Genomic DNA, 21,939 nt, shown 5'->3' with positions numbered 1-21,939 from the left:
ATATAGGTATGAATGAAAGACATTTGAAAATGCACAAAAAAGTTTTATCCTCAATGCACCCATGAAATTCATCTTACATTTGTTTCTAAACATATTGAGTCTTCAAAGATACATTTCTTTTTGTTATCATCAAAACATTAAATGGAGGAATCATTGGGCTAATAATATTACTTGTTGAATATATATTTATAATCACCTTTACCATATATTTAAATGATAAATAATAGGAAATTTTTACATTTAATATATGGTAAAACTTTTTTTTTAACATTCGATAAAGCAAATGGTAAAATAATGCAGTAAATTAAAGGGAGGGAAAAATAGTATTATTTAATTTAGATTGGATTAGATGTGACACTTCCCAAGTGTGGGACTAGAATTAGAGTCATGTTCCTATGATTGATGCATTGAATTTATTTAAGGGTTAAAATAAATATTTTGATGCAAATGGAAGGAGAAAAGAGGTTTTTCAGAGAAAAATAAAACAAAATGGGAAATACGTGTGGACAAGGAAGGAGGGGTATGAATGCATGATACTCGATAGTGACAAAAAATATGCAGCAAAAAAGGTGGTGGGGTGTGGTGTGGTGAATATCGTGTTTCACATGCCGATAATTTAATGCCAATACCTTTTGTCTTTAGGTTTGTTTTGTGTGGATTTCGCGTTCAAGTCATTAAAAACGGTACCGCTGGTGAGGTGCGGTGCGGTGCGGTGTGGCTCTTCCTACCATATGATATTTGATATTTCATTCACATGTGGCATATATATAGAAGCATCCCGTCTTTACCCTTCCTTCATCCCCATTCATTTCTCTTCCTGCACTCCAAATATTCAAGCAATTAACACAAGGTTTCAGCCCTTCAAGGATCAAAGATGAAGAGCAGGAACTGCAATTTGGAACTAAGCCTTCTTCCCTCCACTGCTTACCGTCACAAAATGATGTAATATAGTCTCTTCTTTCTGGGTTTCTTTATCTTTTACCTATTCATATATGCACATAGAGCCCCGGAGACAGTACTTCACTGCCTCGGACACAAGGGTTGATAGTTTGTATATATGCACTTCTTTTGTCCTGATTTGTTTGGTTTTTGTGTTGGGAACTGAAGGATGGAGATGGGAAGAGGAAGCCCACAAGAGCAGCAGCAGCAGCAACAGCAGCAGCTGACCATTTTCTATGACGGGAGGGTTTGCGTATGTGAAGTTACAGAGCTTCAGGTATGCACATACGGGTCTGGGTCTGGGTCTGGGTCTGGGTCTGGGTCTTGTCTTCCAGGGGCTATTCATGAACCCTGCAGATCAAGTCTTCTTGTGGGCTGTTGTACCATTTGGATATATGTATGAAGTAACTCCCGAGTTCGACTCAGTATATCATTAGGGAATTCAATTTCAATGCTATGCCATTTGTCGTATGGGCAAAAGTACTCTTTGTCATATATGACTTATTAATTAGGACAGAAGCTTCTTTCTATTAATTATGATAAGTTTGTTAGTATATTGCAGGCTAGAGCCATAATACTGACTGCAAGTAGAGAAGTGGAGACGAAAACCCCAACTGCCTCAGACGTGACCATGGTCTCGCCATCTCTGCAATCCCAGCTGTACAGCCCTACTGGCCTTTCAATGAAGAGATCGCTGCGAAGCTTCCTCCAGAAGCGAAAAAATAGGATTGAAGCCACCTCCCCATACGGTCATTAGTCTCTTCTCAGATATTACTATCCAACGACTTTGATTCAGTGGAGAGACGACTCATCTTGTACAATTTCCTCCCATTCAAAGCACATGTAAATTATGAACCAGGGTTTCCAATGGGAAAATTTGTACCTTCTTAATTAAAAATACCCTTTGATTCCTTAGTCTTTACATTTCACCTACCTTAATTGTGCTTGTTATTAAGAGGATGTTTGCAAAATCAATTTCATCACTTAATATGATTTTTTAATTTAATTTAAGTGGTTAAAGGGATTAATATTATTAATAAATAATTTAATAGCATAATTTAAATTTAAAAATAATTTTAAGTCATGTTAAATCAAAATAACCAATATCTTAATTTTATTGTTTTTTTTTTTTTTTTGTCTTATTTATTCAAGTCTTGTATGTCTTCTATTTATATTCACAACTTCACTCTATCACTTATTTTTTATTGTAAATATTTTATACTGCTTCTAATATTTTTAAACATCATGTCATTCTTATATTTGGCTTATAAAAAGAACAGAAAAATAAAATGAAAAACATACTGTATTTCAGTGTTCAATATTTATTTAAAATAAAATTTATTGAAAAAAATTAAAAAGAAAATGAAATCTATCACAGGTTATTATTATTTGAAAATTGTTTAATAATTTATAATTTAACAAGAAATAAAACTTGTTATTACTTTATTAATAATATTCATGATTATTTAAATTTTATAAATAAAATAGTATATTCTATTTCTAAATATAGAAAAATAATTTGCATATTAAATATTATATTAAATAATGCATATTTAGTACTATTTTACATTATGTTTTAAAGAACCATAAATTTAACTTTTTTTTAATCAAAATTATTTATTTTACAAAATAAGTAGCACAAAAAAATTTTAAAAATGGAAAAAGTTTGATAACAAACCTAAATGTATTATTCATAAGATATGTATATTATATATTTTATTGAGGATCGATTGTTATTTTTCATATATAGAGAATATAAAAAAGAAAAAAAATAATATACCTCACTATTTATCTTATTTTATATTTAATTAAAAATGAAATATGATATAAATAATGAGATTTTGTATTATATTGTCATTCAAACATGCGATAAGATATATTATCTCATCTTTTAATCTATTTTATGATATATTCAAGCAACCAAACATGGCCTTAATATGAATGTTTCACAAAAAAAAAAATATTATTACTCAAAATTAATAAAAATAAAAATTAATTAAAACTAATGGGGATGAATAGTTAATTTGATAATTTAGAAAAAAAAAAAATTAAAAGCTCGTTTGGTAACGATTTTAAGAAGCGTTTTTAATATTTTTAATACTTAAAAATTTTCATTATTCAAGTGTTAAAAATGTTATAAACGTTCTTTAAAATCACTACAAACGCACTCTAAATTAATTGACTAAATAAGTTTAATACATAAAGTAAAAGTCAAATATATTTCAAAGATAATTTAACTTAAAATTAATTTAAATAATTAAATAACAATAATTAAATTTGAAAAAATACCCTTTGAAACAATATAAATTTTAAGGTTTTAAGAAAACAATTAAGTAAAAGATAATAAATATTACAAAAAATTATTTTATCATGTTTGCTTTACTATGTAAAATTCGAAAGAAAAAAATCAAATATAAAGAAATTAATTTAAAAAATGATACAATTTCAAGTAATTTAATCTTTATATAGAAAAGAAAAAAAATTTTAAAATTTTTTTTGCCTAATTTTCTATCATTCGAACATTTTTCCTCATTCTTTTTTAAGAACAAACACAGGGTAAATCACTTCCAATACATTTCTTTGCAAAGTTGCCTTCCTCCTTACTTCAGTATGAATATAAACATCATTTTAATTTTTGGGCTTTTTAGGCTTCTATCAATAATCAGATTCAAAGTTTGTTCGGTAGGCACCGATGACTTAGAATTTTCTGAACATATTTAGGTGAGTTGTTGCATCAAAAGGAGCGGGGCCTCATCCAAACAGTCTCTCCCACCGTTCCACGTTTATGTTATGAGCAGAGATTTTTACGACACTTTTACAACAGAAACATTGAACCAGTAGAGGAAATTAAAGGGAAAAACATCATCTCCGGCGGTGGGGGCCAACTGATCTTGTTCGAGTAACTAAAGACAAGGCCCAAAAAGTCACAAGTGTCCCATTTTTGGCATCTTCCAAGATCTTTCCTAGGAAATTTGTACATAGTTCTAACCTTCTAGGCAATTCCTTTGCTCCTCTTCTAATTCCACCATCTCTAATGTCCGTTCCGTGGGTGATATTGTTCGAAGTTTCTCAGCGCCGAAGGTGGTGTTTTTCTAGGCATAAAAGTCAATGATTTTGAGCCATAATGTGGTGATTCACTGAACCACACTGCAGACCTTATAAAAAATAATTATTATAAAAAATATTTGGGCCGCAGAAAACGTAAGGCAATTGCATAGCAAATTCAGGGCAACATGCTCGGGAAAGTAGCCATGACTTGTAATAATTTTAAAAAAATTAGGGTGGATATCGGTTCCGTGCTTATCAAACTTGTAATCTAGATTGCTAAAACTATGCAATGAAATCTAAGAGTTTGTTTGGAAATCATTTTTTACAACAGTTTGTTGTTATCCAAAACAAAAAATTCAGAAAATATATTTAATAACTAAAACCTTGTTTTTTTTATTGTTTTTTTTAAACAAAAAATATGGTGTTTGTAGATAACATTTTTTAGTTGTTTACTTGTTTTTGCTTATTTTTTTTAGAGTCAATTATACGGAGAATAAAACATTAAATATAAAAATTACTTTTAAAATATGTTTAAAAATATTAAAAATAAATTAAAAACATTTTAAGTTTTCAAACAGACTTTTGTTTTATAAAAATAAAAATAAAAAAATTTCAAAAATCGTTCTCAAAAACTATTTTAAGAATTGTTTTTTAAAACAATTGTTAAACATGCCCTAAATCATTAAATAATAATACAAAACAAATAGAACCGAAGTATAAAACAACGAATTTAAAATATAAAAAATAATATCAAAATACAAAATAATAGAACATAAGTTAATACAAAATAATGAAATTAAACTACACATATAATATATTGTGGTTGGATCTGTATTTTAATTGATACTGATGTGATATATAGCGGGCCTTAATAATTTTTTGGGAATTTTTTTAAAAAAATAATATTATTATTTCGTGAAAAATTTCGTTATTTTGCATAAATCCATGACTTGTTGTCAACGTTGGAGCCAATATTTTCGTATAGAATAATGTCTAAAAGAATGTGATGAAGGTAACAAAATGCATTTATTTCATTGTGTGATATGGACTGAAAGAAGAAGTGCAACCTTTTCTTAGTCATAATAATTTCCCACAATTTCAACTTATCAAACGCACCACGTTTACCTTTTGTTTTAAGATAAAAAAATTAAAAAAAAAAAACGTGGGGCACATAGATTTGTTTTATTCAAATAACATAATCCAAAGACTTACTATTAAATTAAAATAATTGGCTTATTCTGAATTATAATGATGTCTAATAAAGCTAAATACTTATTATTTAATTACTCAAATTAATTTCATAATTTATAATAATTTTAATATGGAGATGTTTAACCAATAAATTTATTGATTAAGATTAATGAAATTAAATATTAATTAAAATTAATAAGTTAAATATACAATAATTTAAAAATAAGTTAATTTTAAGTGATAAATATTAAGTTTTATCAAATATTTTAATATTAAATGGGTGTTTAGTGAACCAGTTTAATAACTTAAAGTGATTTAATAACTTAATTTAAGTTATTAAATAAATTAAGTATGTTTAATAAAATAACTTAATAATATAGTTTAAAGTAAAAAAACAACTTTAAGTAATAAGTAAAAATAATTAATTTGTTCTTAAGTCCACATCTGTATTTTATCTTTTTATCTTTGTTTGTCGTAGTTACCTCCATGATCTCTTTTACTACTCCATGACCTTCATTGTTACTTGACCTTTTTTTACCTTAATTATAATTTATAAAGATAAATATGTTAATTTGATGATTTCAAACAAATTTTAAATTAAGTTTATCAAACAACCTTAATACATAAAACAAAAATTAAATAATAAATTTTAAATCAATAATTTAAGTATAATTCAATTTAAAGTCAACTTAAATCATTAAATAATAAGTATTAAATAAAAAGTATTAAATTTTACTAAACATCCTCAAAATAATTAATTTATTTTAAATCCTAAATCTTTTTTACTTATTACCTACATCTCTTTTAAACTCATGACTCTTCCCTCATCTTTTATTATAAATATTATGTAATTATTTAATATATATATATATATATATATATAATACTTTTAACAAACAAATTCATTCATTAAAATAATGAATGTAAATATTAATTATAAATTATAATTAATAAGAGTAAATATGTCAATTTGATAATTATAAAAAAATAAATTATTTTATCAAACAATTTTAATGAAATAATGAGTTTTAAATCAATAAATTAACTAATAAATATTAATTTTTATGAAACAAATTTGATGTATTTTTCTAATTCAATGGTGACTCTATTTTCACAAGTGGCTTCACCAATACTAAAATCCAAAATAAATAAACAAAATAACCAAATTTGTTTGAAATTTGAATTAAAATTAATACAAAAGTGATTATTAATTTTAGAATTCTAGATGAAAGTTAAAAATGTCTTAAAACCAAAAAGATGATAATAAGACCTTAAGCTTGAATAATGGCAAGCCTCTATATAAGAAAAGGGTTGGCACAAAATGTATTGAGAATTTGTATAAATTGCTTTGTCATTGTGGCATGAAATGATGGGTAGTGACACGAGGCTGAAAGAAGAGGATAAGCTTGGTTGGAATTTCTTTTTGGGCCCTTATCTTCCCCAGCTTGGTCCCTGGGTTGATTTGGGTTGGCTATCTCATTTCATAAAAAGGAAGACAACATTTTTGTTCCTACATGGAAACAATGCATTTGAAGACAAAACAAAAAACTTGAATTCAAATTATTAAAATACAATCTTTTCAAGGAATAAAATTGTGAACAGGAAGGGATTTTGTACAATTTGAAGATAAGGTTGAGGTCTTCAGGAAGATCAAAATTGTATGAAGACTAGGGTTTTGGAAGGGAGAAAACAAAAAACAAATAAAAGGAAGATTGCCAACAACCAAACAGAGCATTAGCAGAGCAGGGAAACTGGTTTAATGTGTGCCACTGCCACAATGCAATTTCTACAACTTCAAAGCATGCCCAGATAATATTCAGCAAACCATCCTGGCTTGGAGGAGCTATACAGTATACACAGAAAAAGCAGAAATAGCCATTTATAGAAGTACCATTCATTGTCATTACAAAAGCTTAAATTCTTCTAAATACTTTTCCATCCAATGAATCTGGGATGAAGTTATTCTAATGGCAAAGGCTCTTGACACCTAACCTTTCATCACGATCAGTTCCCAACAAGGAGCATTACCATCTTATAACCTTGGCTTAGGCAGAATGTGAGGAGTGTCCCAGTCAGTCATGATGTGGTTGCGGGTAATCTCTTTAAGGGAGCGGCAACCACTTAATGCCATGGTTAGCTCAAACTCATCACGAAGCATTTGAAGTGCTTTTCTGACACCAGCCTCACCATCAGCAGCCAATGAGTACACCACTGGCCTTCCAATCTGAAATTAAGACAAGATGGGATCGGACTAGTGAAGATTTTCTGACAATAATTTTATTTTACTTTGAATTTTTGACATATGTTTCAGATTTTTTCAGAGTCTTCCATTTTGGAAAAGAGAAACAGAAGAAAATATGAGATTGGAGCACTAGAAATCATCTGAGAGGCCACTAGAAGTCAATTCTTTCTTATATTTACTATCATGGATGAGCCATTTATGATTTACTTACAAATATGCCAGAGGCTCCAAGAGCCAAAGCCTTGAAGACATCTGTCCCACGCCGCACCCCACCATCAAGAAAAACAGGAATACGCCCTTGGGTGGCTTTGACAACCTGTTGGTTACCACAATGGAACCATTGTTAGAATAGCATGAGATACATTTTCAGACAAATGCATATTTAATAGAAACTTCCAGGATAGAGGCAAGTTAAAAATGAAGCAATCACAGTCCACTTGGAGAATGATCAAGACTAAAGGAATTCATTGAGCAAATATCATCAGAGCATGAAGCCGGTAGTAATTGAAAAATCTCACAAGGAATAAGGAAATGATATGGATGAAACAGGAATGAGAATGAATATGGGAAAGAAATCCATGTCTGATAAAATTACAAACATGTGAATAACAGAATTAAACACAAGAGATTTGGTCTACTTTGGTTTTATATGAAGAAAATAATCATGTCAAGAATTTTTTGAAACATAGAGAGAATTTTATTATGATGGTGCCTGTGATTAGAAATCCACCATAATTATGCATGCAGCAAGTAAACATACCTCTTCTAGAGCCATAATGGTTGCAGGGACATAATCAAGTTGGCGAGCTCCATGATTGGAGACAATGATTCCTGCTGCTCCAACATTTACTGCTATCCTTGCTGCAAAGTTAGCACAAAAACTGGGTTACATGCTTAGATCATTTAACTGCTGATAAAACAAAATTAGAACATAATAGGTCTCTCTGATGGGTTCTGCAGTGCTGTTTTGCTTACCATCCTCAGCAGTGAGAACACCCTTCACCAGAATCGGCAATTTAGTAATTGTCTGAAGCCACTTGACATCCTGTCCAAATATCCAAGTTGAGTTTTCAAAATCTTACTTCTGTGCATAGTTCAAGAAATCTTAAGATAGAAAAAGCAATCTCTACCTTCCAGCTAAGAGACCGGTCAATTTGGCCAGCAACATATGAAGCTAGTCCAGAGTCATCGGCCTGCAATATCAGCACCACAAACATATCATGAAATAACAATAACATAAGTGGACACAATTGGTCTAAAACTAATAATGTTTATTCCTTGCTAACCTTATCCATCTTGCCAAGATCTAATCCCTCAAAGTTCTTCAATGTCAAAAATGGTGGCAAAGTAAATCTGTAGGATAACTCATTAGTAAAACTTCTTATGGAGAGCAAACTAACTGCCCCTAATTAGATGTGCATATTACCTCAAGCTAAGATTGATTTGATAAATAAATTGGGTATCAAGAGGCCTTATAATCAAATATTTCAAATTATTGTATGATTCCCTGATTCCAAATAATTATTTTAGTTATTCACCTGTTCTTGATATCAGCTTCCCTGCGGCCAAGTCTTGGAGTATCCACAGTAAGGGCAATTGCCTTGAAGCCAGCCCTCTCAGCCCTCCTCACAAGTTGTGCAACCACATGCCTGTCTTTGTAAACCTGAATGATAGGTAAAGGAACCACTGATCAGAGATATTTCTGAAATGACAAATACACCTAAGCAATAGTAACAAAATTCGGGATTAAGGAGATAATTCAAACCCTTGAATGATGTGGAACTTGGGACTTAGTCAACAATTCAAACTTACATAGAGCTGGAAAAATCGAATGCCGGGGCCGGTTGAAGCCACCTCTTCAACACTGGAAGTAGCCCATGAGGACAAGGTCTGAAACAAAGCATTGCACACAATTAAACAAGGCAGAGACAGAATATTGTTAATGCTTACAAGAGCTGAAAACTATGCCAGAAAATCACCATATTGGTTTGCACATGAATGCTAATTCTACACATTCAACCGTACAATAATATAAAAATTAAAATCAATTAAAAGAAAAAGGCAAAGTAAAATGGTTAGATATCTAACCATGATTGTCCCAGCTGCTGATGCTGCTCTTGCAGTTGCATACTCACCTGCATAAGAATTAAATTTGTGGGTTCAAGTGCATTTCTTCATGTTTCATAGAGTTGAACTGATATCAAAAATGAAAGACTAAATGAACTATCCATTAACCTTTGTATGTGATAATTGAGCTCCTTGAAATCATCCTACTTACCTATTTGAGGCAAACATCACCTGTAACCATTTTTTTCTTTTTCTCCTATTGAAATTTTTGCAATTATAGACCATGGATACTACACTCCTTCCAAGTGGTCAGTGGTTCCTAGGAGGTACAAGGGTAATCTTTTCCAAAATAACTCTTATGGTTGGTAACTCGAAGAGTTGCAAAAAGAAAAAGGTAATTGCAGGGAATAGGAGCCATCAATTCTGAGAACTCTTTAAGAAGAATAATGAAGATGAAAAGATGTCTTGGAAATGTATATTCCAGCAACCATATTTTTCCATCAATTCTGCAATGACCTTTTATACATCTCAATAAAAGCGGGCAGTACCTACTTTTTCCACTTGTGACGGCAACAGTGACTTCCAAGCTAATTTTCATACTAAAGTGATTTTAGAACATTCAATCAAACTGCACACTAAATTCTATTTGTCCCAATGGCCATTACCTTTCTTCCTTAAATTCATTTCTGCACAACATCACAACCACCTCACCCTCCCTGCTCACCCAACAATCATCATGCATAATTACATGTATTTATATGCGTACACATGTATGTTTGAATATACGAATATTTTGGTTCAATCACAAGCATACATACATACATACACACATACACACATACACAAATACACGTGTGTGTATGTGTGTGTGTGTGTGTGTGCATTTATACAAGTGAATGAGCGTGCACATGTGTGCAGGTGTGTGTTTGTTTGATTATGTACACATATATGCATAACAATGCTTGTACATTTGTAGACGTGTATGCATCTATAGCATGTAAGTACCAACTCCAAATATAACATATGCATCAGTTCATTGAAAGAGAGGACAAGCTCTAAGAAAAGGAGCCTATACCTTCAGGGTGAGCCATTTTCTGAAAGGCTGTAGGAGCAATCATGATGGGCATTGAAATCTTGAAGCCCAAGACAGTTGTGGTCATGTCAATCTTGCTTACATCAATGAGAATTCGAGGTCGAAACCTATGTATTCAATCAAAAGACGGATTTTAGAGAACAGAAGCACTAAGCCTGAAATAGTGATGGTGACATCACAGAAAATAACCTGCTGCAAAAAATGGAGAGCATAGAGATGATTCCATAAGGAGAATCAAACCAAAAGAACAACTTTTGGGGAAATTGCAAATAGCAAGTGAAGAACTTACAGAATCCTTGAGAAAGCATTTCGGTTTTCTCTAAGAGTCCATTGATCCTCAGCACCAGATGCATAGTAGTCAAAAACCATCTTAGGCAATTTTGCCTTAGCAATGGCCTCATACTCGGTAACATTGGTTATCTCTGTGTCTGCCATTATTTAGTTCTTCGGTTCCCAAACAATTCTGTAAGAAGATTTAGAATTACTGAATTACATTTAGATCCGGGCATTACAAACAAAATACACAAAGCAGAAAAGCTAAGGTACAACATCAGTTCAAAGTATGCAAAATCTAGAAGAAAATAAAGAAGGGAACTCCACCAGAAGAAAAAGTAGAAACAAACTCCACTTCGATCCTAACAAACATACAAGCAGCCAAAAAAGCACACTCTGAGACAAATACTGCAGATTTCATCCCACCAACTATTTACTAAACCAAAAATACAGGGTCCAAAGTGCCCGTGACTGCACTCCTAAAATCACCACTTCAATGATAGTCTCTAGGGAAAAATATTTTCACAGTAAATATTTTCATTTCATTTCCTATGCAAGATTCATCATTCCAGCAACCATGAACAGGATTCCCCTGTTTTTCCTTCTTCTAATTCCGGAGGATGTGAGGCTCACTTTATATTCAACATCCACAAATCCTTACATTAGATTCAAATACTACCCACTTTACGAACACTACTGAGTCTACGAGATGATGATTTGCTAAAAAGCTCGTGGTCTTAGAAATCATAATTGTTTTTGGGTTTCTAAACAGAATATATTTAGATTAAATTCTGGATTCATGCAACCAAACCAAGCTAAAACCCAAAAGACCGTAAACTAGAATAAACTCACTCCCAAGTCCTGATTAAAACCTACTTGGGAATTAACACAAGTAAACAGTCTTCAATCAAACCCAACTGAAACCCAATAACACAGACACAGACAAAAATCAAATTTTTCATTCAAACCCATTTCTGTACATGGAATGAAGAACCCAGACACATGAATTTGATCAAACCCAGATGAACAATACAAAAGCAGACATCAAACAGTAATGACCAAGAACAATAACAATCTGAGATTGAACAAGAGTAAGAACCAGAACAGACCTTGGCCTCCTCTACAGAGAAGGAGATTGCATGAAAGAGGATGAGCTGAAGATAGTGGTGGAGGTAGGCTGAAAACTCTTAATTATTCAAGTACAATACACGAAAACAAACAAACGCAGCAATTAAAAAAAGGGGTGAATGAGGACAAAAAGGATAGGGAACAAATGAGGGAGATGGGAAGTTGTGTGGATTAGTTTTTCAAGGTGGGCATTTCATATGGAACCGCATCCCCTCATGAAAATTGTAGAGTCGTTCTCTAATTTTCTCATCCACTGACGTCCTTCATGTGTAGGAGAGAGCCTCCAGTACATTGCATTGTCATCAGGGGTCTGTTGTGCGTGGGCTCATAGCCCATCATATTCCCAATGATGACGTCGGCTGCTCATTCTTCCACAATTTTCCAGGAATTTGTGGCAACCATTTTTCTTGGAAGCAGATAAACTTATCTTCTATTTGTCCACGGACAACACCATAAATCTTTTTTTTTCTTAAGATCTTTAATCACTTTGAGAATTTGAGAAAATATGGGATATTTGGAAAGAGAGATTTTAGGAAAAAAAACTCATCCCCATTTTAATTAATTCAAATTAGTAAAATTTACATTTTATTTATATTATTAATTAATTATCATTTTAGATATATTTTCTATTTTCTGTTTTTGAAAACAAAATAATAATAATAATAATAATAATAATAATAAATTATATACAAAACACAAAAACTCTTAAAAATTTATGTTAAAATAGTAATGATTTTTAAAAATAGTTTAAAAATATAAATTTTAAAAATTTTTGAAGTACAAGAGTTTTTTTTATTAAAAAAAATGAATAGAAAGTATATCCTCCCACTTTATAAACTTTCTCCAAAAGAATTTAAAATGTTGTATGGGTTTTTTTGTAAGTATCAACTTATATTAGTATTAAATCAACATACTGATTCGTCTTAATCTCTTCCTTGATACCTATGGATAGATGTTGTAAATTGAAATTCTAATACAAGGGGCGGGACCCATCTTCTTCTCTGGCCTCTAGCCATTGGTGGGCTTGCTGATAGAGAGAGGGCAGCCTCACAAAATCAGATGAAGATAGACGCCAGTTAGTAGTAGGAAATTATTTTATATATTTGGGTGGTCAGTGATTGGATGCCCCATGTGAACTACAATTTCTCTACTTGGCTCCTGCCCCGTGACTCTTCCCTTCGCCGCCCTCGAATCCTTCCCCAATTTAAAACGCCCATAATCCCATATTTCTAAAAATATCCATATTTTATTCGTTAAGACTTGTACTTTGTAGGGCATGTTTTTTTTTGGTTGTTTATTACCTATATCCATATGTGATATCTCACATCAAATAAAAAGAGAAAATCGAAAAAAGTTTTGAGAAAATTTTTAATATTATATAAGTATAAATTCTTTTTAATCTTATTAAAAACGTTTTAAAATTGTAAAGGTTCATTTGGGTTAAGAATGGATAATATATACATAATTAAGAACGGGTTGTTACAAATGGTATCAAAATCAATCATTGATCTCAATGTAGGGATTTGTTTAGCCCCACAAAGGGTGTTTGTCAATTTGATCCTATAATCTCATGATACACAACGAAAATGTTGCATCTAAATAGGGGATAATTATAATATCTCACATTGGATAGAAGAAAGTTTTTTATATTATATAAATATAAGTTTCTCTTAACCTTATAGATGTATTTTAAAGTCGTGAAAACTCATTTAGGTCTAAAACAGATAATATCTATATAGTTCGGAGTAAATCATTACAAATGGTATAACAAACAATATCTACATGGTTAAGTGTAAGTCATTACAAATGGTATCATAGTCAATTTTTGACCCTAGTGCAAGGGTTTGTTTAACCCCATAAGAGCAGTTTGTCTGTTTGACCCCATAATCCTATGAGACACAACAAGAACATTATGGCTACATGAGAAGTGTTTGTGATATCCCACATAAGATAGGAAAGAAAGTTACTGAGGCTAATATAAGTATGAGCTCCTCTTAACCCTATAAACGTATTTTAAAGCTATGAGGGTCCTTTTGAGTTCAAAGCTAACAACATCTGCACGATTGAGTGTAGGATTGAGATCTTCCAAAGAATTTTTAAAGCATTCAAAATTTATTAATTAATATAAAATACTAATTTAAGAGTTAAAATCTTACCTAGAAAATTTGATTTTCAAACCCTAAGCTTTCAAATCTTCAATCTCACATTCTTTTATCTCTTTGAGCTCCATGTAAAAGGATTTCTATACAGTAAAGTTAGGGAATCTAATTTATATCTAGGGTTTTTACACTCGTAAAGACCTCTCTACCTTAATAAATTAATTTTATTTATTTATTATTTTCTAAATTATAGTTTTACCCTTAAATCAGGTTTGGGGCATCACATCCTCCCCCCCTTAACAAAAGTTTAGTCCTCTAAACTTGACATAATTGAGTCTTGAAATAAAGAAGATGTTTTTCTCTCATCCCCTTCTCTAATTCTCAAGTGATCTCTTGAATACTATGATTGCTCCTCTAGACCTTTACTAACTTGACAATAGTAGGACATAATATCTTTTCTATTACATCTATAATCTAAATGAGTACTTCTTCATAAGTTAGATCCTCTTGAAATCTGAATAGATTTCAACTCTACAACATAAGAATGATAAAAAAACATATAAGATTCATAGAATACATTATGAATCTTATACAAGCTTGTGGGGCAAGGCCACTTTATATGCCAAAGTGCCTATTTTTTTCAAGATTCCAAATGGTCTCACAAACCTAGGATTGAGTTTTCCTTTGCTCCTAAATCTTATCACAGACTTCATAAGTAAAACTTTGAAGAAAACATGATCACTAACCTCAAACTCTAAATCTCGCTTACGATTATCAGCGTAAATTGATTTTCAAACCCCTAAACTCTCAAATCTTCAACCCCACATTCTTTTTTTTTTTTTTTTTTCGTGTAAAAGGATTTTTATACAATAAAGTTAGGGAATCTAATTTATATCTAAGGTTTTTTTAACGTGCAAAGACCTTTCTACCCTTATTGTTAACCCAATGGTTCTCTTAATCGGGTTTTGATGATAACAAATCATGGTTAAGTGACTAATTGATTTGAATGGTAAAGAATCTTAGGTATAAATTCGAAATTCATCAAATGACCAAATGGATACAAGATCGAGACTTTTGGAAGACCCCTGATCATAGGAAACAAATGTAAGATGAATGCATGGGTGCACTTAGGATTTTCATACCGTTTTATGCATCTTTGAAAACTCGGTTTATCCTTTAAAATTTTGATTTAATTAAAACCCGACTTTTATCAAATATACCTTAGGCAAAACATTTTAAAATTGGCATATTAATTCACCTAAAGACTTTGCCTAAGTGTTAAAAAAGAAAGAAATTTAAAAATATATGTTTTCGGGGCCAAAAGGCTGAACCGGTCGAGGCTCTGGCCAACCGACTCAACCTGTTGGGGAACCAGTCGACCGGTTACCCTTGTCCGATCGAGGTCCGGTCGAGGAGTGCCAAAAATACTCTCTCTCATCCAGTAGCTTCCTCTTCCCGGTTGAGGTTCACCCCTTCCCAGTCGACCTCCAGTCGAGGCAACGGTAACCTACCAAAACATTAAATACTCCAACGGCTAGTGAACCTGTCGACCCTTAGCTCGACCGGTCGAGGCTACCTTTTGCTGTTTTTGGCTCCCGAGTTTAGAAACCTATAAATTGAAAGCTCCACTTCATTTATGACATAGAGAACACTTACAATCAATTGTCTACCTACCTATTATTGACCTAAAAGCTCTCATTTCTTTCTTAGTGCATTAAATCATCACTTGCATATCCTTTAGTGCACCCTTGTGAGTCATCCTAGCTTTGTTTTGTATTTGAGCTATCTTTAAGTTAGGTTGAATGATTCATTCTTGTAAAAACTGAGTGTTAAAGTCTTCAAGAGTTTTGAATCTTGAAGAGATTATGTAAGAGCCCATTGGAGTCGGAATCCAAGTGTAAGAAAATTGGAAGCTTGGTTGAAGCTTCAAGTTAGTGAAACCCTCACTCAGTTAGGAGATTGAGGAAAGTAGACGTAGGCAAGGAAGTGTCGAACCACTATAAAACTCGAGTTTGAATTCTCTAACTCTATCTCTTTATTTTTGTTTATATTGTGTTTGAACTTGTTGTGTACCCCCCCCCCCCCCCCCCCCCCCCCCCCCCCCCCCCCCCCTTTAGGTGTTTTTCTTAATTAAGCATAACCTTTATTTTCTCACTTATTAAATTAATTTAATTTATTTATTCTTTTCTAAATTACAATTTTACCCTTAAATTGGGTTTGGGGTGTCATACTAAAACTTTGCATTTTAACTCTCATGTTTTATACCATATATGAGTTTTATTACTTTTCACTTTGATCACATCCTTTTATATATTAATCTCATTTATTTATATCATGTCTTATTCTTTTTTCGATTTTGTACTTTTAATTATTTTAATGTGACATTGATGAGTTATCTATTACTTGATGTTGATTCTTTTTGGATGTAATGTGGCTAAGTTCAAAGCATTATTTCCGTTAATATATTGAAATTTTCCATTTGAAGTGTCAAATTTAAACTCTTTGTTTACATGTTCTCTCAAATGTTTGAAAAGTAAAAAACGAAATTTATTTTTGACTTTACTCAGCATTTTATATATGTATATTACTTGAAAGCACAATGAATTTAAAGCATAGAATAAAATACAACTTGAATTTAAATCATCTTAAACTCAACATTCAAATCTTAAAGAACATCCTCAAATAACTTACAAGGAGAAGTAACTTCTAATAAAAAGAAATGAAAGCAATAAAGAAAGTGAAAGCTTTTGAGCTTACATATAAAAGGATTACAAGTCTTGGAGATTGAGGACAAGGGCTTCTTAAATATGAAAATTTTATAATCTTGAATGGTAAACACTCTTAAGTGAATAGTAAATAGTGAATAGTGAATAAGAAAATTTACTATTTTACCATCTCTTTTGACTTTTTTTTTCTTGGCCTTCTTAAAGCTAGTTGTGTATGTTGAAAAGAATCAAACTTTCGGTTCAAGCTATCTATCTTAATGCTAAAAAAAGTTTGAGACTAAACAAAATTGCTTTCGATGGAGAATTTTATCTTAGCAAATCCGTTTTTGCTATAACACTTTTGACTTTTAAAGCTAAAGATAGGAAAACATGTAAATCTTATCTTGATTCATGTAGAAGGTTGAAAAATGTTATGAATATAGCTTTCAAGTCTTTTAAACTTTAGAGTAATCTTTTCAAAGGTGATCATTGTTAGGGTGAATTCACAATATTCCAACAAATACTAGAATTTTTCTACCATTTCTATGTGCAAAACTAAATAGGCAATATCAACTAGTAGCAATAAATAAATAAACTCATGCAACATAAAACTAAATCAAACACCAAGATATGGAAAACCCCCAATTTGAAGGAAAAAACCACAGGACCTTGTCCAGTTCAAACTTCCACTATCAACAATAATGGGTTACACCTGTCTTTTCTAGAATAATCTCTAGAAGGTTGCCAAATACATCAAGAACACATATAGCCTTGGATTATACAATCTCTCTTGGAAAAAACAAAGAAAATTGGAGAAAGTATACCAAATACGTTGTTACTGATCACGGGTAGTAACATTAGTTCTTGAGCTCAAAATTTGATCTCCACCATTCAGATTGTAGCTACTTGAGTTTCAAACCTCTCCTTCAAATTTCAACTCGATCGGACCACGGATGGAGCAAGATTAGCTCATTGATGAAATCTATGTAGTGAGATGCATTTTTCTCTCTTTTTTCTTCTTTCTATTTTTTTTTTTTTTTTTTTTGTTCATTTTTGTTTTTTCCAATGCAACCAACTTGGTCCCCAAGCATATGGGGACCACTCCCTCACATATGAGGGAGCTCAACAAATCTTCCCCTCCCGACTATGTGAGGGGCTCTACCAAGTCCACTTGCTTTGTACAAAATTGTAATTTCTCTGTAGGTATTGATTTTGTTATCATATATGATCCATTCTCATCAGTATGGATTTTCTCAAGGCAAAACAATTTCATCTCTAGTGCATTACGAATCCAATGATATATCACATCAATATGCTAAGATCTAAAGTGAAAAATTGGATTCTTACTGAAATGAATAGCACTCTGATTATCACAGTAGAGTAGATACCTTTCTTGTTGTATACACAATTCTTGTAGGAACTTCTTCATCCACAGTAACTCTTTGCTATCTTTAGTGATAGCAATATACTTAGCCTCTATGGTCAACAAAGCAACCACATTTCTACAACCTTGATTGTCATGACATTGCTCCCCCTGAAAAAGTGATCAAATAACCAGAAGTAAACTTTTTAGAATCAACATCCCCAGTCATATCTGTATTTGTGCATTCTACAAGCACAAGTTTTTCAATCCCAAAACATAAACATGTCTTAGAAGTACCCCTCAGATACCTAAGAATCCATTTCACTACAGCTTAGTGTTATTTGGCAAGATTAGAAAGGAACCTGCTGACAACTCCAACAGCATGAGCAATATCAGGCCTCATGCACACCATGGCATACATCAAGCTACCCACAGCTGATGCATAGGGCACCTTTTGCATTTCTTCTTTTTCTTTCTCACTTGAAGGATTTTGTTTGGAACTTAACTTTAGATAACTTCCAAGTGGAGAACTCATTGGTTTTGTCTTGCCCATGTTGAACTGGTCTAAAACCTTCTCAATATAGATTTCTTAAGATAACTACAATTTTCTATTTGTCCTATCTCAAGAAATCTTTATACCAAGAATCTGACTTGTAGACCCCAAGTCCTTCATTTCAAATGACTTGCTCAACTCCTTTTTCAGCTTATCAATTTTACCAGTATCATGACCAACAATCAACATGTTATCCACATATAGCAAGAGAATTTCTTCACAAATACATAATGGTCAAAAGCAATTCTATCATACCCATGCTCAACCATAAAGGAATCAAACTTCTTGTATCACCATCTCAGTGCCTGCTTGAGACCATGCAAGCTCTTCTTCAGTCGACACATTAAGTGTTCCTTGCCTTTGATTGTAAACCCTTCTGGTTGCTCCATATATATTTCCTCATCTAAGCCATCATAGAGGAAAGTAGTCTTCACATCAAGTTGTTCAATCTCTAGATTCATACTGGCAACCAAGCCTAACACAACTCAAATCGAAGATATCTTAACCACAGGCGAGAAAATCTCTTCAAAATCAATGCATTTTTTTTTCTAATTAAAACCCTTTACAACCAATCTAGCATTATAACTCTCAACCACTCTTTTTTCTCGCCATGCAGTAGAACCTCTTGATAACTTTCTAGTTCTTCCCCATCAGAAAGCAACAAATACTCATCACTAGTATACCTTTTGGAAAGTTGATGCTATCTAGTAGATCTTCTTAACTGTGTTTCAATAAGCAACTCTGAAGTAGCTTGTTCTTGTTGCTGTTTTAGGCCATCATTCTCAACTGTAGGATTTTCTTCTATATCATCAACTGTAGACTCATCATTTCTGTCAACTGTATCAACCTATTCTTCTTGCACAACTTCCCTATGTTCATTATGTCCCACAAAGTTAGGAGAGACCAGACCCAAATCAACTTGTTCTTCACTGAAAGGTTTTGGCTACTTAACCCGATCCAAGTCTTCAATGGTTTAATCTTCAAAGAAAACAACATCTCTGCTTCTTATAATCTTTTTGGTAACTAGATCTCATAACCTGTACTCAAACTCTTCATTTGAATAACCCAGGAAGATACATTGTTTAGTCTTGTTGTCAAGCTTGGACCGCTCGTCTCTAGGAACATGAACAAATGTCTTACAGCCAAACACTCTCAAGTGCTCAAAGGAAACAAATTTTCCTGTCCAAACCCTCTCTGGAATATCACCCTCTAAAGGATATGATGGAAATAAATTAATCAAATCAACGGTTATCCTTATGGCCTCACCCTAAAAAGACTTAGGCAATTTTGCATGAGAGAACATACACCTGATTTTATCATAGATGGTTCTATTCATTCTCTCAGCTACACCATTTTGTTGTAAGGTCTTAAGAACTGTCTTCTCAAGCTTGATGTCATGATTTTTGTAATATTGCTCAAATAGCCCTCTATATTCACCACAATTATCTGCTTTGACATATTTTAACTGCTTACCAGCTTGCCTCTCAACCTTCACAAGAAAAACTTTGAATACATCAAGTACTTGGTCTTTGGATTTCAAAGCATATGCCCACACCTTTCTTAAATGATCATCAATAAAAGTCACATAATAAAGTGCACCACCAAAAGTATTACTTTGCATAGTACAAACATCAGTGTAAACTAAATAAAAAATATATGGTTTTCTACATGAAAAAAATCTACGAAATGCAACTCTACTTTGCTTTACAGATAGACAATGTGTTCAAGGTAATAGTGATGTACTTTTAATTGGTAGAAGCTTCTTTCTGGCAAGAACCTGAAGTCTTTTTTCACTTATGTGACCAAGCCACTTATGTCATAGTTCAGTAGAGGCTTCGTTCTCAATAATGTTCACCTCTTCCTTGACTAGTCTCGTTTCTGTCTTGTAAAAAGTATTGTTTTTCTTCTCCCTAGCTAAAACTAAAGAACCCTTAGTAAGCTTCCACTTACCCTCTCCAAAATGACTATGGTAGCCCTCATCATCAAGTTTCCCAACAAAGATCAAACTAAATCTCATTTCAAGAACATGTCTAACATCTTTCAGAACTAATTTGCACCTAATGCTAGTTTTTAGTTCTACATCTCTTATGCCAACAATTTCACATTTTGTTTTATTTCCCATCCTAACCTAACCAAAACTGCCACTAGTGTAGGAAGAGAAGAAATCACTATGTGCAGTGATATGAAACGATGTTGTTGTATCAACCACCCAAGTGGAATCTTGGCATGCAAGGTTTACACACGCATCATCACAAACAATGATCGTATCACCATCAAATGCAACTACTGTGATGTCTTTATCTTCTTTTTGTTCTTTACATTTTCCTTTAAATTGTTCTCTTCTGAATTTTTTGCACTCTCTCTTAATGTGCTCTGGTTTGCCACAATAAAAACATTTTATATATTTTTAGGACTTTGACTTTCCTTTTAACTTGTCACGATTATAATCACTGGAAGGTTTTCTGTTTTTACTTCTCCTTCGTCTCTCTATAACAAGTGCTTCTGTATTAGAGAAAATACCTAACTTTTTTCTTCTTGCCTCTTCATTAAACATGTTGTCTTTTACCATGTTGACAATTATTACACCATTTGGGATTGAATTACTCAAGGATACCACCAAAGTTTCCCAATTGTTTGGTAAGGAGCTCAACAAAAGTAAAGTTTGTACTTCATCATCTAGCACAAGCTTCATAATAGACAGCTCATTTAACAGTTCCTGAAAATTACTGAGATGCTCTGCAACATTAATATCATCCTTGTACTTTAAATTCATAAGCCTTTTTATCATAAAGGCTTTGTTCTATGCAGTCTTTCTCTGATAAAGACTCTCTAATTTCTTCCAAAGGCTATATGTGTCAACTTCCTTGGCTACATGATGGAAGACACTCTGATTAACCCACTCCCTAATCTGTCCAATGGTTTTCCTATTTATTTTCTTCCACTCATTCTCGGTTGTAGTAACTAGCTTATAACCTTTGCATTCAATGGGCTCAAACAACTCTTTGCAATATAGAATATCCTCCATCCTAGTCTTCCAAATTGAATAATTGGAAACTATGAATTTAATCATTCCACTACCAACCTCCTCCATTTAATTCACACAAAAAATCCCACTGATAATCACTTTGGCTCTTAAATCACTTGTTATAGTGAATTCACAATATTCCAACAAACACCATAATTTTTCTACCCTTTTTTATGCAAAACTAAATAGACAATATCAACTAGAAATAATAAA

The 21,939-nt window shown here is 32.3% G+C and overlaps 2 protein-coding genes across 2 annotated transcripts; one reads left to right on the top strand and one right to left on the bottom strand.

Annotated features, from left to right (window-relative positions):
- The first annotated feature begins 783 nt into the window (after positions 1 to 783).
- LOC117925540 (protein TIFY 5A-like) lies at positions 784 to 1,861 on the top strand. The gene is made up of 3 exons (XM_034844566.1): positions 784 to 942; positions 1,108 to 1,216; positions 1,502 to 1,861. The coding sequence occupies exons 1-3, from the start codon at positions 875 to 877 to the stop codon at positions 1,694 to 1,696; spliced, it is 372 nt and encodes a 123-aa protein (XP_034700457.1). The 5' UTR covers positions 784 to 874; the 3' UTR covers positions 1,697 to 1,861.
- Positions 1,862 to 6,930: 5,069 nt separating this feature from the next.
- LOC117925627 ((S)-2-hydroxy-acid oxidase GLO1-like) lies at positions 6,931 to 12,198 on the bottom strand. The gene is made up of 12 exons (XM_034844692.1): positions 11,963 to 12,198; positions 10,870 to 11,043; positions 10,563 to 10,687; positions 9,509 to 9,555; positions 9,233 to 9,310; positions 8,959 to 9,083; positions 8,707 to 8,773; positions 8,551 to 8,613; positions 8,396 to 8,465; positions 8,181 to 8,281; positions 7,632 to 7,736; positions 6,931 to 7,402 (listed from the first exon to the last, which is right to left on the bottom strand). Exons 2-12 carry the CDS (start codon positions 11,013 to 11,015, stop codon positions 7,211 to 7,213), a joined length of 1,119 nt encoding a protein of 372 aa, XP_034700583.1. The 5' UTR covers positions 11,016 to 11,043; positions 11,963 to 12,198; the 3' UTR covers positions 6,931 to 7,210.
- Positions 12,199 to 21,939: the final 9,741 nt, after the last annotated feature.

The sequence above is a fragment of the Vitis riparia genome, chromosome 11, assembly GCF_004353265.1.
Source record: "Vitis riparia cultivar Riparia Gloire de Montpellier isolate 1030 chromosome 11, EGFV_Vit.rip_1.0, whole genome shotgun sequence".
Lineage (NCBI taxonomy): Eukaryota > Viridiplantae > Streptophyta > Magnoliopsida > Vitales > Vitaceae > Vitis > Vitis riparia.
Note: the sequence above shows the minus strand (reverse complement) of the source record. Positions and strands in the feature narration are given on the sequence as shown.

Coding starts and splice junctions, on each gene's coding strand:
- LOC117925540 (XM_034844566.1), top strand. CDS start 875: ATGAAGAGCAGGAACTGCAATTTGGAACTAAGCCTTCTTCCCTCCACT. Junction 943..1,107: donor GCTTACCGTCACAAAATGAT/GTAATATAGTCT, acceptor TGGGAACTGAAG/GATGGAGATGGGAAGAGGAA. Junction 1,217..1,501: donor GTGAAGTTACAGAGCTTCAG/GTATGCACATAC, acceptor AGTATATTGCAG/GCTAGAGCCATAATACTGAC.
- LOC117925627 (XM_034844692.1), bottom strand. CDS start 11,015: ATGGCAGACACAGAGATAACCAATGTTACCGAGTATGAGGCCATTGCT. Junction 9,556..10,562: donor GAAAATGGCTCACCCTGAAG/GTATAGGCTCCT, acceptor ATTCTTATGCAG/GTGAGTATGCAACTGCAAGA. Junction 9,084..9,232: donor TTCGATTTTTCCAGCTCTAT/GTAAGTTTGAAT, acceptor CCTATCATTCAG/GTTTACAAAGACAGGCATGT.